The 15,113-nt window shown below is 47.6% G+C and overlaps 2 protein-coding genes across 8 annotated transcripts in view; one reads left to right on the top strand and one right to left on the bottom strand.

Annotated features, from left to right (window-relative positions):
* The window catches only part of LOC130295899 (plasma serine protease inhibitor-like), a 35,290-nt gene that overhangs the window by 7,302 nt on the left and 12,875 nt on the right, over positions 1-15,113 (bottom strand). For 3 of the 4 annotated variants that reach the window (XM_056547205.1, XM_056547204.1, XM_056547206.1), the window contains one exon: positions 1,386-1,982. In XM_056547205.1, the coding sequence (XP_056403180.1) occupies positions 1,386-1,980 (595 nt within the window). In that variant the 5' untranslated portion in view covers positions 1,981-1,982. Of the gene's footprint in view, positions 1-1,385; positions 1,983-3,142; positions 3,556-15,113 lie in introns of those variants that run through there. The other variant, XM_056547201.1, reaches the window with a different exon arrangement.
* LOC130295902 (serpin A12-like) overlaps positions 1-15,113 on the top strand; it is a 33,043-nt gene that overhangs the window by 5,796 nt on the left and 12,134 nt on the right. Inside the window, exons 1-2 of one of the 4 annotated variants that reach the window (XM_056547211.1) lie at positions 7,246-7,503; positions 8,842-9,395. In XM_056547211.1, the coding sequence (XP_056403186.1) occupies positions 8,846-9,395 (550 nt within the window). In that variant the 5' untranslated portion in view covers positions 7,246-7,503; positions 8,842-8,845. Of the gene's footprint in view, positions 1-7,245; positions 9,396-15,113 lie in introns of those variants that run through there. The other 3 variants (XM_056547210.1, XR_008849041.1, XM_056547212.1) reach the window with 3 other exon arrangements.

The raw sequence follows: 15,113 nt of genomic DNA, 5'->3' as shown, positions 1-15,113 counted from the left end.
ATGAGGGGGGTGTGGGCTATGACGTCACAAGCTCTTGCTGCTGGCTCCAGCGTTCAGAACAGTTGGTCCCAAACGCTGAGCAGCGGAGTACCCTGAGAACTCCGAGATAGCAAAACTTTCCCCTATCCTGTATGGGGCCCTGGCTCTTCTTCTAAATGGAGCGCGTCGACCATCGCACAAAGCGGTGCATCTCTATGGGAAAACCGAAGATTGCAGAGTGCAGTGCTCCGGCTGTCCCTAAAGATGCATTTAGGGGGCATATTGGCTACCGCTTTGTGCAGTGGTCGACACACCCCATTCAGGAGGAGAGTGGGGGCCCCGTACTGGAGATCATGGGGGGGCCCAGTGATCAGACCACCCGCGGTCTGATACTCATCCCCTATCCTAAGTATAGGGGATACGTTTTTATATCCCAGATTTCTCCCAACATCACATGATTGCTTCGCACCCAATAAGCTGACAGCCTCATTCCTGAAGTACCAGTCTGTGGAATATACCTCCAATCTATGGAATACCATCATGTACCTATGGGGTCATGGGAGGGAGTGGTGGCCTGGTGCATGACTTCTCTCTATCAGTCTGTCTGTCTTAAAGGGATATTCTGGGATTTTCCATTCTTTGAATGTAAGACGGGGTAGCAAAAGTAAGTCTAGTTACTAATATACTTCACTTACCTGTGTTTTTGGCGGCTGGTATTGAATTTATTTGTCTTTCTTTTCCCTGTTAGTTAATTTTCTACAGCCTACAAAATGAGTGTTGTCTCAGACCTTTCCCATCTTGCTATGCGTCCCGAGACAATACATCACAAGTCAGGTGCTGAAAGGGGGCTTGGCTGCTTAGTCTGTTGTGTGTGAACTCAGCCCCTTAATGACATTACTGGCGCAAATGTGCATTCATCATCACGCAGATCCACAGCTTGTGTGTCAGGTGATGTCGGGCAAATCATGTGATCAAAGGGAGCGTGACTGTGCTGCAATGGGTGGGGCGACTGACTTGTGGGAAGTAGCAAAGGAAACAAAGGATCCTGGGGATTGTAGTCTGAGGGAGGCAACAGAAACAGGAAATAGCCAGTTCCCAAAAACAAGCCTGATCAGCATGATGGGGGACACAGGACACGGCCATTTACCACCAACACAAGCAAAGATCCTTTGTAAACATGTTCATTACTGTATGACACTTAATTACTAAAGTCACCTTATGTTGGAGAACCACTTTAATTTTGGTGCTCACCACTTTTTTGTTCTGTTAATTTAATGGAATCTGTGATGGAATCTTTTCAGGACCCATCAGAACTATTTTTGGAGAAACCAGGACAAGAGGAACTGAAACAGAATCAGGACAGGAGGTCCATATCCTCATTGGCCCTCACAGATCTAATGACTTACCTTTGAAGAAAATTGTGTTGATAAGAACCAAATCTTCTTTATGATTAGGGCTCAGCAATTCTTGAATTTTTCCATTGGTTTTCTTCTTCACGTAGCTATTTATTTGGTTTATTGCTTCTACCAATTGGTGGAAATCAATGGAAATGACTTCAGATTGATAGAACTTCTTTGTATTGTCTTTATATGTCTGAAGGAGATTGAACCGCTTGTCAACAAAGAGCGCATTAGCAACGTCCAGCTCCAGGTCAGGGTTAGGTTGGTTGAGGTTCTTCATGAGCTGCTGGAAGCCCTTGTAGATTTCTTCTTCTGGATGCACCGAGGTGTCGAAACCAAGTCCTTCAAGGATCTGGACACAGGTATCAGTCCCGGCCCCAAGGGAGAGCATTGAAAACGCTATAGAAATACTCACTGAAGAGAAGAACAGGTTCTCATTGGGATGAGCAGTAGTCAGGTGGGAGTAGAACTTCTCTGTGAATTTGTCCAGAGATGGCGCTATTTGATGATAAGACTCCGTAGATTTCCGGGCCTCATCGTTCACTTCTGGATGACCAAAGACCAGAGCTAGGCTCAAACACACGAGTAGGAGGAACTTCATCTCTGGGGGGCAGAAACACAAATGTAATGTCTGAAGATTCTCTTTAGAACATGTGTTATGGTGTTTATGGAACAGATCTTCAGTTTCAGATCTTGAGGGGATAAGTGTCTGATTGTGGAGGGTCCAACTGTTGGTACCCCCGCAATCTCCTTCCCGGTGCCCCCTTATGCACAAAGCGGTGATGATCGACAGGCCTCATCTATGGGAGAGCTGGAGATAGACGAGTGCTCTACCCATGTATCTCTGGCTCTCCCATAGACAGTGCATGGAGGAGGCCTGTCAACCATCACCATTCCATGCATAAGGATAGCCGGTGTTTTAAACATCCTCAGAAGAGAGGATCGTTCTCCTCTATATCTCTATGGCACACCCTTAGAAGAAAGGATCCTGTTCCTGCTATAAAGCACATCCATAGAAGCAGTAGCATAGTAGACATTATAGAGCAGACCTGAGCAGTGTAAGCTTTAACCAGCATTTGGGTGAAATATAATACTGTTAGCCCCTGCAGTTGTCTGCAGTCTATTCACTTCTGTGCCCCCCCCCCCATCTACTTCCCCTTCTTGCTCTCTTCCCCCTTCCTTCTCCATAGACTTCTATGGGCAGCTGTAACTGGTGCTTAGGTGAGCTTATTCCTTACAAGTTGGTTCTATACCATGTAATAGGATGTAAGAGACCAGGAGCATAGTAACAGAGCAACAGAGAAAATGGAAATGCAACCTTTAGTTGTTAGGGGAATTTTTCTATGATAAGATACGTTACATTTCTTGTACTACTGATTTATGCAAATACATCAAAACAACCATGTAAAAGAGAACTAAGTTTCTCATCATGACTATTTAGTAGGGAGTCCTTAAAATACTGACATAGGGCTGACCTGTAGGCTAGGTCTCCATACGGATGGCCTCCAGCTGTTGTAAAACTGCAACTCCCAGCATGCCCGGACAGCCAACGGCGGAGGCACACTAGTTTGAAAACACTGGTCTAATTATCTTTTCAGCATACTGGGGGTGGTAGTTTTGCATCATCTGGAGGTCCACAGTTTGGAGACCACTGCTTTAGGGAATACACTGACCTACTTGGTTGGTGCTGGCAAGGTACAACACCCCGCTGGGATTATTGCTGATCTGAGTGGCTCTCTGGACACCCTCCCAGTTTTACTTACCAGTATTTGCCGATATCTTTATACACCTGGCGCTGCTCTGATACATCCAAGGCTGTAAAGTCTGTAAACTCTTGTAAAATCTTACACGGATATCTTTACCGACATTTTGTACAGCTACATGTTTCACGCTTGAACAAAGTGCTTTGTCCAGAAAAATACATTATACAACGTTAAAGGTAGAAGGTCGTGTCTCCAATGGATTGGCTCCTGGTGGGTATGATGTCACATTAAAGGACATGGCTGCCTGGATCGTGGCACTTTATGGGAAGCAGACGGTAGAGGTAGCAGATGAGGTAGGGCAGGGTGGGGCAGCCCAGAGAGATTGCAGGGAAGGAGAGAATGCCTGCGGGATGGCGGTATTTTGTGTTTTGCCGTGGAATGTGTTACATGATTCAGCACTTTCCAGACTAAGACAGCTCCATTGGCTGACATGCACAAACCTGCCCCCTACCATTGGTTCCTGGGGGGTGGGTGTGCGCGTGTCACATGACCACAAATATGCTGTCCCAAACACCGTTCCTTTCAGTGTGAGTTCGGCTACAACAGCAAGAGGATGTCTCCTGCTGAGATAGCCGAAGCGCTGCGGCTGCAATGTTATTCGCGCTGCGGCTGTAATGTAATTGATTCCTCGCTATGGGGACCGTGCGCCCGGGGGGGGGGGGGGGTAGGGGGTCTTAGCGATGCAGCTGACATTACATTCATTCCCCGCTCTGGGGACCGTGCACCCATGGGTGTCATAAGCTGAGCACAGAGGTTGGCATCTCATACAGATCCCCCATGGGCGCATGGTCCCTATAGCGAGGAATCAATTACATTACAGCCGCAGCACGAATAACATTGCAGCCGCAGCGCTTCGGCTATCTCAGCAGGAGACATCCTCTTGCTGTTGTAGCCGAACTCACACTGAAAGGAACGGTGTTTTGGACAGCGTGCACACTCACCCCCCCCCCCAGCCCCCCCAGGAACCAATGGTAGGGGGCGGGTGTGCGCGTGTCAGCCAATGGAGCTGTCTTCATCCAGCACTGGATGCTGCTGAGTCATGTAACACATTCCACGGCAATACACATAATATGGCACTACTACAGCGGCAACTTGTAGTCCTATGTCGATCACTGTAAGGCTATGTTCACACGGCGGAAATTCGGCAATACGGCTAAGATTCCATTCAGCAAAGCTTCCTGTGGAATTTTCGCTGAATTGTAGAGGATTTAAGGCAGAATTTTTTAGTGCTTAAAACACAGAATTGTGCCGGAAGGCAATTTCACATGGAGTTCAATGGGATTCTGTCGCGGAATTCTGCAAAATTTAAAGACAGGTCTTTAAATTATGCAGAATGTGGAATTTCCACGTTGGATGGCGGAATCCCAATGAAGTGAATGTACCTTAAATTTTGTGGAATTCCACAGTGGAATTTTTCCGCAGAAATCCGTGGTGGAAATTGAACATAGGTGTGAACATAGCTTACGGATAGGTTCAGACTATGTAATTTTCAAGCAAAAAATCTGCTTACACAAGTACTGGTAGAATGAATGGGTTTTCACTGCTTAGTGCGCACTATGGAACGTCAGTGTCAGAGCCTCCGATGCCCAACCAATAGCAGCCCACTTAGGTAGAAGTAGCTGCAGTCCTCTGTAGGTATTATTAGCAGTAGCCCCTTTGGGTAGTAATGTCAGCAGCCTCCTTTAGCTACTATGAGCAGCAACTCTCTTTAGATAGCAATATAATCAGCCCCCTTTTTATGTATTATATGCAGTAGCACCCTTTAGGTAATAATATCAGCAGCCCCCTTTATGTATTATTAGCAACAGCCCCATTTAGGTAGTAATAGCAGCAGCCCCCTTTAAGGTAGTAATAGCAGCAGCCCCATTTAGGTAGTAATAGCAGCAGCCCCTTTAAGGTAGTAATAGCAGCAGCCCCATTTAGGTAGTAATAGCAGCAGCCCCATTTAGGTAGTAATAGCAGCAGCCCCATTTAGGTAGTAATAGCAGCAGCCCCATTTAGGTAGTAATAGCAGCAGCCCCCTTTAAGGTAGTAATAGCAGCAGCCCCATTTAGGTAGTAATAGCAGCAGCCCCATTTAGGTAGTAATAGCAGCAGCCCCATTTAGGTAGTAATAGCAGCAGCCCCATTTAGGTAGTAATAGCAGCAGCCCCATTTAGGTAGTAATAGCAGCAGCCCCCTTTAAGGTAGTAATAGCAGCAGCCCCATTTAGGTAGTAATAGCAGCAGCCCCATTTAGGTAGTAATAGCAGCAGCCCCATTTAGGTAGTAATAGCAGCAGCCCCATTTAGGTAGAAGTATTAATAGCCCCCTTCAGGTACTAGTAGCAGCCCCTTGGGTAGTAATAGCAGCAGTAATGCAAGGATCAAAAATATCAGAATGCTTTAAAAAAAAGTTAACACAATTTTTTTCCGTTATACCTCATTATGTAATGACATTTCCATTGGAACAGAATTAATAAAGATTTGTTTGTGTTTCTTATACTTGAGGGGAGATTCATAAAGCGAATCTGTCAGATCCCACAAAAATAACTGTTATAAGTTACTCCGCACCTCATTCTTATAATTTTTATGTCTCTATCACTGATAATTCACAAGAAAATAGCTTATTATAGCTGCTCAATGTCTTTTCCATCTTCCCAAAGGGAGGGGGCGTGTCCTCTCTTGTCTGCACTGTGGTAACTCCTCCCCATCCCTCATTCTGCTGACTCACTGCTCTTGGGAGCCTGGCAGCCCTGCTCTGTAACCCTTTCCTCTCTGGTTTTATGTTGTACACACACAATGATTATTGGAGATTACCTGTATATAGTGAGTGTATAACTTACATCTTCCTATGTCATTCATGTGTATCATCCTTAGTGTGCAGTCCTGTAATGCTGGGACTTGTAGTTTTGGAATAGTTGGAGGTACAGTGTTTGGATAACTCTCTTTTTTACAGCAGTGTTGCTTTCATCTGTGCCCCTCCAGCTTTTGCCAAACCAAAACTCCCAGCATACCCAGACATCCTTTGACTGTCCAGGCATGCTTGGAGTTGTAGTTTTGCAACAGCTGGAGGCACATGTTTGGTAAAACTCTGTGTTGCTGCAGGCTGTGTTCCTCCTGCAGCCTTGTCAATCAGCCGTCTCGTGTCCATGACCCTTTGACACCCTCATGCTGCTGTAGAACTCATCAGTGTCCCAGGAGGTGTGGGGACCCCTAGTGGTGGGATTTTCAGAGGCAGTAAAATGTAAAATTTTTTTAAAATAAGTATATTAGAAAAACTATTGTTTTGCCAAGATGTACAACATATACATTTTTTTTTTTAGATCTGACAGGGCCCATTTAATGTTCACTTAACAGGTTTAGGATTATATAACATCAGGATTAAAGGGGTACTCTGCCCCTAGACATCTTATCCCCTATCCAAAGGATAGGGGATAAGATGTCAGATCGCCGGGGTCCCGCTGCTGGGGACCCCGGGGATCGCTGCTGCAGCACCCCGCTATCATTACTGCGTAGAGCGAGATCGCTCTGCACGTAATGACGGGCCATACAGGGGCCGGAGCATCATTATGTCACAGCTCCGCCCCTCGTGACGTCACGGCCCGCCCCCGTCAATACAAGTCTATGGGAAGGGGGCGTGGCGGTCGTCATGCCCCCTGCCATAGACTTGCATTAAGGGGACGGGCCGTGATGTCATGAGGGGCGGAGCCATGACATCACGCTGCTCCGGCCCCTCTATCGCCCGTCATTACGCACAGAGCAAACTCGCTCTGTGCAGTAATGATGGCGGGGTGCCGCAGCGGCGATCCCTGGGGTCCCCAGCAGCGGGACCACTGCGATCTAACATCTTATCCCCTATCCTTTGGATAGGGGATAAGATGCCAGGGGCGGAGTACCCCTTTAAGCCTCCTATATACTGGTCCTCCCTGGGAGTCACCTTAATCCAGAGGAGAAGATTATGGGGTCCTCTTAGAGCAGTGTTTTCCAACCCTGGTGCCTCCAGCTGTTGCAAAACTCCAACTCCCAGCATGCCCGGACAGCCGCTGGCTGTCCGGGCATGCTGGGAGTTGTAGTTTCGCAACAGCTGGAGGCACCCTGGTTGGGAAACGCTGTCCTAGAGCGACCTTTGGACATCTGAGGGACCTGTGTGATCTTACCTGCCTCTATTCTGTATCATTTTTTGCTTCTTTAGTAATGACATTCCCATTGGAACAGAATGAAGATTCATTTATTGTTTATTTTCCCTGAGGGAAGAATCCTCATGTTGGTATAACAGGTTTCGGATGAAATAAGATCCGGATGAAGCCTCCTGTATACTCCTGTATACTCCTGTATAGAGGAGACTCTTCACATCTGACTGCGGACTCTTCTAGCAGCTGCTGGTGAGTGATACATTGTATCCATTTCTCCTATAGACAGTTACATATCAGTCATGTGACTAGTTGTAGATTCTTAATACTCAATGATCGGGATTTTATTGTCTTTAATGCTAAAATCTCATCTATGAATTTCCCCATATAACTCTGTTTATACCGGGGACACGGAGCTCTGTATTGGGAAACCATTCAGCTGCCTCCAATAGATAGAAAAACTAATAATATAAAGTTACATAAAAGATGCAAAAGGATCTCAACCCCTTTAAGGTTAAAATAAACCTTTCCATTATTGCCTTATTACATCCTGACAGCCATAACCTTGTGATATTATTCTGGTTTCTCTGTATAAGATTTTGTTCTTAAAGGGGTTCTCCACCATAAGGTGATTTTAGTACGTACCTGGCAGACAGTGTTGGACATGCTTAGGAAGGATCTGCGCTTGTCTTGGGGCTAAATGGCTATGCTGTGAGATTACCATAACACACTGGATAGCTTTTTGTGAACTGGTATTTCCTGTTTGAGTTTTCATCTTTTCCTACAAATCCCATAATTCCATTTTCCTCCCTCCCACACATCAGCCACCCCAACCATTGAAACATAAATGAGCTGCATCCATTCAAAAGACCTGTGGTTTTCAATCAGGGTGCCTACAGCTGTTGCATTATTTGCAGATTGATCCCGCCACCCATTGAAGCAGACAGGCTCCCTGTCATCAGCTGACTAGTGATGTCAGGTCTCGGCCGCATTGCAACCTGGGAAAAATCTGAGACAACAGTAATTTTGTATGCTGGTAAAAATAAATATTGGGATAAAAATCCCATAAGAATTGTGAGGAAACTGTCACACACAGGTACAGACACTATATTATGAACCACACAAATTTTGCAGCCCCTGTAGCATAGTCAAATAAAACAAATTCCTGGAATATCCCTTTAAGACATGCAGGTTCTGTAGACTTTGCTATAGGCTCCATATACTTGTATAATGTTTAAAGGGGTATTCCAGGAAAAAATTTTTATTTTTATTTCAACTGGCTTCAGAAAGTTAACCAGATTTGTAAATTACTTCTATAAAAAAAATCTTAATCCTTCCAGTAGTTATCAGCTGCTGAAGTTGAGTTGTTCTTCTATGTCTGACCACAGTGCTCTCTGCTGACACCTCTGTCTGTCTCAAGAACGGTCCAGAGCAGAAGTGGTTTCTTATGGGGATTGGCTCCTACTCTGGACAGTTCCTGACATGGACAGAGGTGTCAGCAGAGAGCTTATTATTTTGCCATAGTGATAATATAATAGACACAGGCTACAGGGGGCACATACTTATGATGAAATAACTTGTTTCTTTCAGAAAAATGAAGCTTTTTATCTTATTCTATCTGAGCCATTCTCTGCTCTGTACACCTGTGTATGGTGACCACGACGGACAACAAGATGACGACCGCGACCACCAGGATACTGAGGCAAAGACTATAGACCAGATCGCTCAAGATAGTGTCAGGATCTCCGACCAGCTCTTCGCCCACCTGACTGCTGCTCACCCCAATAAAAATATACTGTTCTCCCCATTGGCCATTTCAGATGCACTTTCTTTTCTCTTTCGTAATGACAAATCTAAGACCCTCCAGGTGGGTGATGGACTCAGTTTCCAAAACCCTTCGGCGTCAGAAGAAACTAACAACGAGGGCGACCAGGAGCTTCTAAACATCGTAAACCAACCTGATAGTGACCCTAAAGTGGACGTCACCAACAATCTCTTTATTGATAACAATGTAAAACCACTCGATTTCCAAAATATAGAAGAAGCTGCAAAACTGGAGAAATCCAACGGGAAAATGGAAGATTCCTTGAACAATCTTGATCCACAGACAGTTCCAGTTCTTGTAAATACGATTTCCTTCAAATGTAAGTAGTGAAGTGGTCTTTAAAGGGGTACTCCACCCCTAGACATCCTATCCCCTATCCAAAGGATCGTATCCCCTATCCAAAGGATCTTATCCCCTATCCAAATGATCTTATCCCCTATCCAAAGGATCTTATCCCCCTATCCAAAGGATCTTATCCCCTATCCAAAGGATCGTATCCCCTATCCAAAGGATCTTATCCCCTATCCAAAGGGTCTTATCCCCTATCCAAAGGATCTTATCCTTGTTACGCCTAGCGCTCCGGGTCCCCGCTCCTCCCCGGAGCGCTCACGGCGTCTCTTTCCCTGCAGCTCCCCGGTCAGTCCCGCTGACCGGGAGCGCTGCTCTGTCATGGCCGTTGGGGATGCGATTCGCACAGCGGGACGCGCCCGCTCGCGAATCGCATCCCAGGTCACTTACCCGTTCCCGTCCCCTGCTGTCATGTGCTGGCGCGCGCGGCTCCGCTCTCTAGGGCGCGCGCGCGCCAGCTCCCTGAGACTTAAAGGGCCAGTGCACCAATGATTGGTGCCTGGCCCAATTAGCTTAATTGGTTCCCACCTGTTCCCTGGCTATATCTAGTCTCCTCCCTTGCACTTCCTTGCCGGATCTTGTTGCCTTAGTGCCAGTGAAAGCGTTCCTGTGTGTTTAATAGTCTGTGTACCAGTACTTTTGCTATCTCCCCTGACTACGAACCTTGCCGCCTGCCCCCGACCTTCTGCTACGTCCGACCTTGCTACTGCCTACTCCCTTGTACCTCGCCTTTCTTCAGTATCTTCAGCAGCCAGAGAGGTGAGCCGTTGCTAGTGGATACGACCTGGTCACTACCGCCGCAGCAAGACCATCCCGCTTTGCGGCGGGCTCTGGTGAAAACCTGTAGTGGCTTAGAACCGGTCCACTAGCGCGGTCCTCGCCATCCCTCTCTGGCACAGAGGATCCACTACCTGCCAGCCGGCATCGTGACAGTAGATCCGGCCATGGATCCCGCTGAGGTTCCCCTGCCAGTTGCCTCTGATATCACCACGGTGGTCGCCCAGCAAGCCCGACAGATCGCCCATCTAACCCACCAGATGTCAGAAATGTCCACCATTGTGCACCAACTTCAGTCGCAACTTCTTCAGCAATCATCTCCTCCGCCAGCTCCTGCACCCCTTCCGCAGCGAGTGGCCACTCCTAGCCTCCGCCTGTCTTTGCCGGACAAATTTAATGGGGACTCTAAGTTTTGCCGTGGCTTCCTTTCGCAATGTTCTCTGCACTTGGAGATGATGTCGGACCTGTTTCCTACTGAAAGGTCTAAGGTGGCTTTCGTAGTCAGCCTTCTGTCTGGAAAAGCCCTGTCATGGGCCACACCGCTCTGGGACCGCAATGACCCCGTCACTGCCTCTGTTCACTCCTTCTTCTCGGAAATTCGAAGTGTCTTTGAGGAACCTGCCCGAGCCTCTTCTGCTGAGACTGCCCTGCTGAACCTGGTCCAGGGTAATTCCTCCGTTGGCGAGTACGCCATACAATTCCGTACTCTTGCTTCTGAACTATCCTGGAATAATGAGGCTCTCTGCGCGACCTTTAAAAAAGGCCTATCCAGCAACATTAAAGATGTTCTGGCCGCACGAGAGACTCCTGCTAGCCTGCATGAACTCATTCATCTAGCCACTCGCATTGACATGCGTTTTTCTGAGAGGCATCAAGAGCTCCGCCAGGAAAAAGACTTAGATCTCTGGCCACCTCTCCCACAGTCTCCACTGCAATCTGCGCCTAGGCCTCCCGCCGAGGAGGCCATGCAAGTGGATCGGTCTCGCCTGACCCTGGAAGAGAGGAATCGCCGTAAGGAAGAGAATCTTTGTCTGTACTGTGCCAGTACTGAACATTTTCTGGTGGATTGCCCAATCCGTCCTCCACGTCTGGGAAACGCACGCTCGCACTCAGCTCTCGTGGGTGTGGCGTCTCTTGATGCCAAGTCGGCTTCTCCACGTCTCACGGTACCTGTTCGGATTTCCACTTCAGCCAGCTCTCCCCTCTCAGCCGTGGCCTGCCTGGACTCTGGAGCTTCTGGGAATTTTATTCGGGACTCCTTTGTGAATAAATTCCGTATTCCGGTGACCCGTCTTGTCAAGCCACTCCACATTTCCGCGGTCAACGGAGCCAGGTTGGACTGTACCATACGTTTCCGCACGGAGCCCCTTCTTATGAGCATCGGATCTCACCACGAGAGGATTGAACTTTTGGTCCTCCCCAATTGCACCTCGGAAATTCTCCTTGGACTTCCCTGGCTTCAACTTCATTCCCCAACCCTGGATTGGTCCACTGGGGAGATCAAGAGTTGGGGGTCCTCTTGTTCCAAGAACTGTCTAAAACCGGTTCCCAGTAACCCTTGCCGTAACTCTGTGGTTCCTCCTGTATCTGGTCCCCCTAAGGTCATTAAGGACTCTGCCTGCAACAGGAAATGCCCCTCCCCCCCTCCCAGTTCCATCAGGCAAGCTTCTGTGTCCCCTCATGGCCCTCGTCCTGGTGTCACACTGCCCCGTGCCAGGTCCCGCCCTCTGCCCTCTCTCCCCATTCCTACTCCTGCGGTTCTGCCTGCCGTTGAGGAATCCCTCCATCCTTTCCCGGTGTCCTCATCCCAGGGGAGGCAGTTACCCGATAAAGAGAAGGGGAGACCTAAGGGGGGGGGTACTGTTACGCCTAGCGCTCCGGGTCCCCGCTCCTCCCCGGAGCGCTCACGGCGTCTCTTTCCCTGCAGCTCCCCGGTCAGTCCCGCTGACCGGGAGCGCTGCTCTGTCATGGCCGTTGGGGATGCGATTCGCACAGCGGGACGCGCCCGCTCGCGAATCGCATCCCAGGTCACTTACCCGTTCCCGTCCCCTGCTGTCATGTGCTGGCGCGCGCGGCTCCGCTCTCTAGGGCGCGCGCGCGCCAGCTCCCTGAGACTTAAAGGGCCAGTGCACCAATGATTGGTGCCTGGCCCAATTAGCTTAATTGGTTCCCACCTGTTCCCTGGCTATATCTAGTCTCCTCCCTTGCACTTCCTTGCCGGATCTTGTTGCCTTAGTGCCAGTGAAAGCGTTCCTGTGTGTTTAATAGTCTGTGTACCAGTACTTTTGCTATCTCCCCTGACTACGAACCTTGCCGCCTGCCCCCGACCTTCTGCTACGTCCGACCTTGCTACTGCCTACTCCCTTGTACCTCGCCTTTCTTCAGTATCTTCAGCAGCCAGAGAGGTGAGCCGTTGCTAGTGGATACGACCTGGTCACTACCGCCGCAGCAAGACCATCCCGCTTTGCGGCGGGCTCTGGTGAAAACCTGTAGTGGCTTAGAACCGGTCCACTAGCGCGGTCCTCGCCATCCCTCTCTGGCACAGAGGATCCACTACCTGCCAGCCGGCATCGTGACAATCCTCTATCCAAAGGATCTTATCCCCTATCCAAAGGATCTTATCCCCTATCCAAAAGATCTTATCCTCTATCCAAAGGATCTTATCCCCTGTCCAAAGGATCTTATCCCCTATCCAAAGGGTCCTATCCCCTATCCAAAGGATCGTATCCCCTATCCAAAGGATCTTATCCCCTATCCAAAGGATCGTATCCCCTATCCAAAGGATCTTATCCTCTATCCAAAGGATCGTATCCCCTATCCAAAGGGTCTTATCCCCTATCCAAAGGATCTTATCCCCTATCCAAAGGATCTTATCCTCTATCCAAAGGATCTTATCCCCCTATCCAAAGGATCTTATCCCCTATCCAAAGGGTCTTATCCCCTATCTAAAGGATCTTATCCCCTATCTAAAGGATCCTATCCCCTATCCAAAGGATCTTATCCCCTATCCAAAGGATCTTATCCCCTATCCAAAGGGTCTTATCCTCTATCCAAAGGATCTTATCCTCTATCCAAAGGATCGTATCCCCTATCCAAAGGGTCTTATCCCCTATCCAAAGGATCTTATCCCCTATCCAAAGGATCTTATCCTCTATCCAAAGGATCTTATCCCCCTATCCAAAGGATCTTATCCCCTATTCAAAGGGTCTTATCCCCTATCTAAAGGATCTTATCCCCTATCTAAAGGATCCTATCCCCTATCCAAAGGATCTTATCCCCTATCCAAAGGATCGTATCCCCTATCCAAAGGATCTTATCCCCTATCCAAAGGATCGTATCCCCTATCCAAAGGATCTTATCCTCTATCCAAAGGATCGTATCCCCTATCCAAAGGGTCTTATCCCCTATCCAAAGGATCTTATCCCCTATCCAAAGGATCTTATCCTCTATCCAAAGGATCTTATCCCCCTATCCAAAGGATCTTATCCCCTATCCAAAGGGTCTTATCCCCTATCTAAAGGATCTTATCCCCTATCTAAAGGATCCTATCCCCTATCCAAAGGATCTTATCCCCTATCCAAAGGATCTTATCCTCTATCCAAAGGATCTTATCCCCTATCCAAAGGGTCTTATCCCCTATCCAAAGGATCTTATCCTCTATCCAAAGGATCGTATCCCCTATCCAAAGGGTCTTATCCCCTATCCAAAGGATCTTATCCCCTATCCAAAGGATCTTATCCTCTATCCAAAGGATCTTATCCCCCTATCCAAAGGATCTTATCCCCTATTCAAAGGGTCTTATCCCCTATCTAAAGGATCTTATCCCCTATCTAAAGGATCCTATCCCCTATCCAAAGGATCTTATCCCCTATCCAAAGGATCTTATCCTCTATCCAAAGGATCTTATCCCCTATCCAAAGGGTCTTATCCCCTATCCAAAGGATCTTATCCCCTATCCAAAGGATCTTATCCTCTATCCAAAGGATCTTATCCCCCTATCCAAAGGATCTTATCCCCTATCCAAAGGGTCTTATCCACTATCTAAAGGATCCTATCCCCTATCCTAAGGATCTTATCCCCTATCCAAAGGATCGTATCCCCTATCTAAAGGATCCTATCCCCTATCCAAAGGATCTTAACCCTCTATCCAAAGGATCTTATCCCCTATCCAAAGGGTCTTATCCCCTATCCAAAGGATCTGATCCCCCTATCCAAAAGATCTTATCCCCTATCCAAAGGATCTTATCCCCTATCCAAAGGATCTTATCCCCTATTCAAAGGATCTTATCCTCTATCGAAAGGATCTTATTCCCTATCCAAAGGATCTTATCCCCTATACAAAGGATCTTATTCTCTATCCAAAGGATCTTATCCCCTATCCAAAGGATCTTATCCCCTATCCAAAGGATCTTATCCACTATCCAAAGGATCGTATCCCCTATCCAAAGGATCTTATCCCCTATCCAAAGGATCATATCCCCTATCCAAAGGGTCTTATCCCCCTATCCAAAGGGTCTTATCCCCTATCCAAAGGATCTTATCCCCTATCCAAAGGATCTTATCCTCTATCCAAAGGATCTTATCCCCCTATCCAAAGGATCTTATCCCCTATTCAAAGGGTCTTATCCCCTATCTAAAGGATCTTATCCCCTATCTAAAGGATCCTATCCCCTATCCAAAGGATCTTATCCCCTATCCAAAGGATCTTATCCTCTATCCAAAGGATCTTATCCCCTATCCAAAGGGTCTTATCCCCTATCCAAAGGATCTTATCCCCTATTCAAAGGATCTTATCCTCTATCGAAAGGATCTTATTCCCTATCCAAAGGATCTTATCCCCTATACAAAGGATCTTATTCCCTATCCAAAGGATCTTATCCCCTATCCAAAGGATCTTATCCCCTATCCAAAG

This window comes from Hyla sarda, chromosome 11 (genome assembly GCF_029499605.1).
Source record: "Hyla sarda isolate aHylSar1 chromosome 11, aHylSar1.hap1, whole genome shotgun sequence".
Lineage (NCBI taxonomy): Eukaryota > Metazoa > Chordata > Amphibia > Anura > Hylidae > Hyla > Hyla sarda.
Note: the sequence above shows the minus strand (reverse complement) of the source record. Positions and strands in the feature narration are given on the sequence as shown.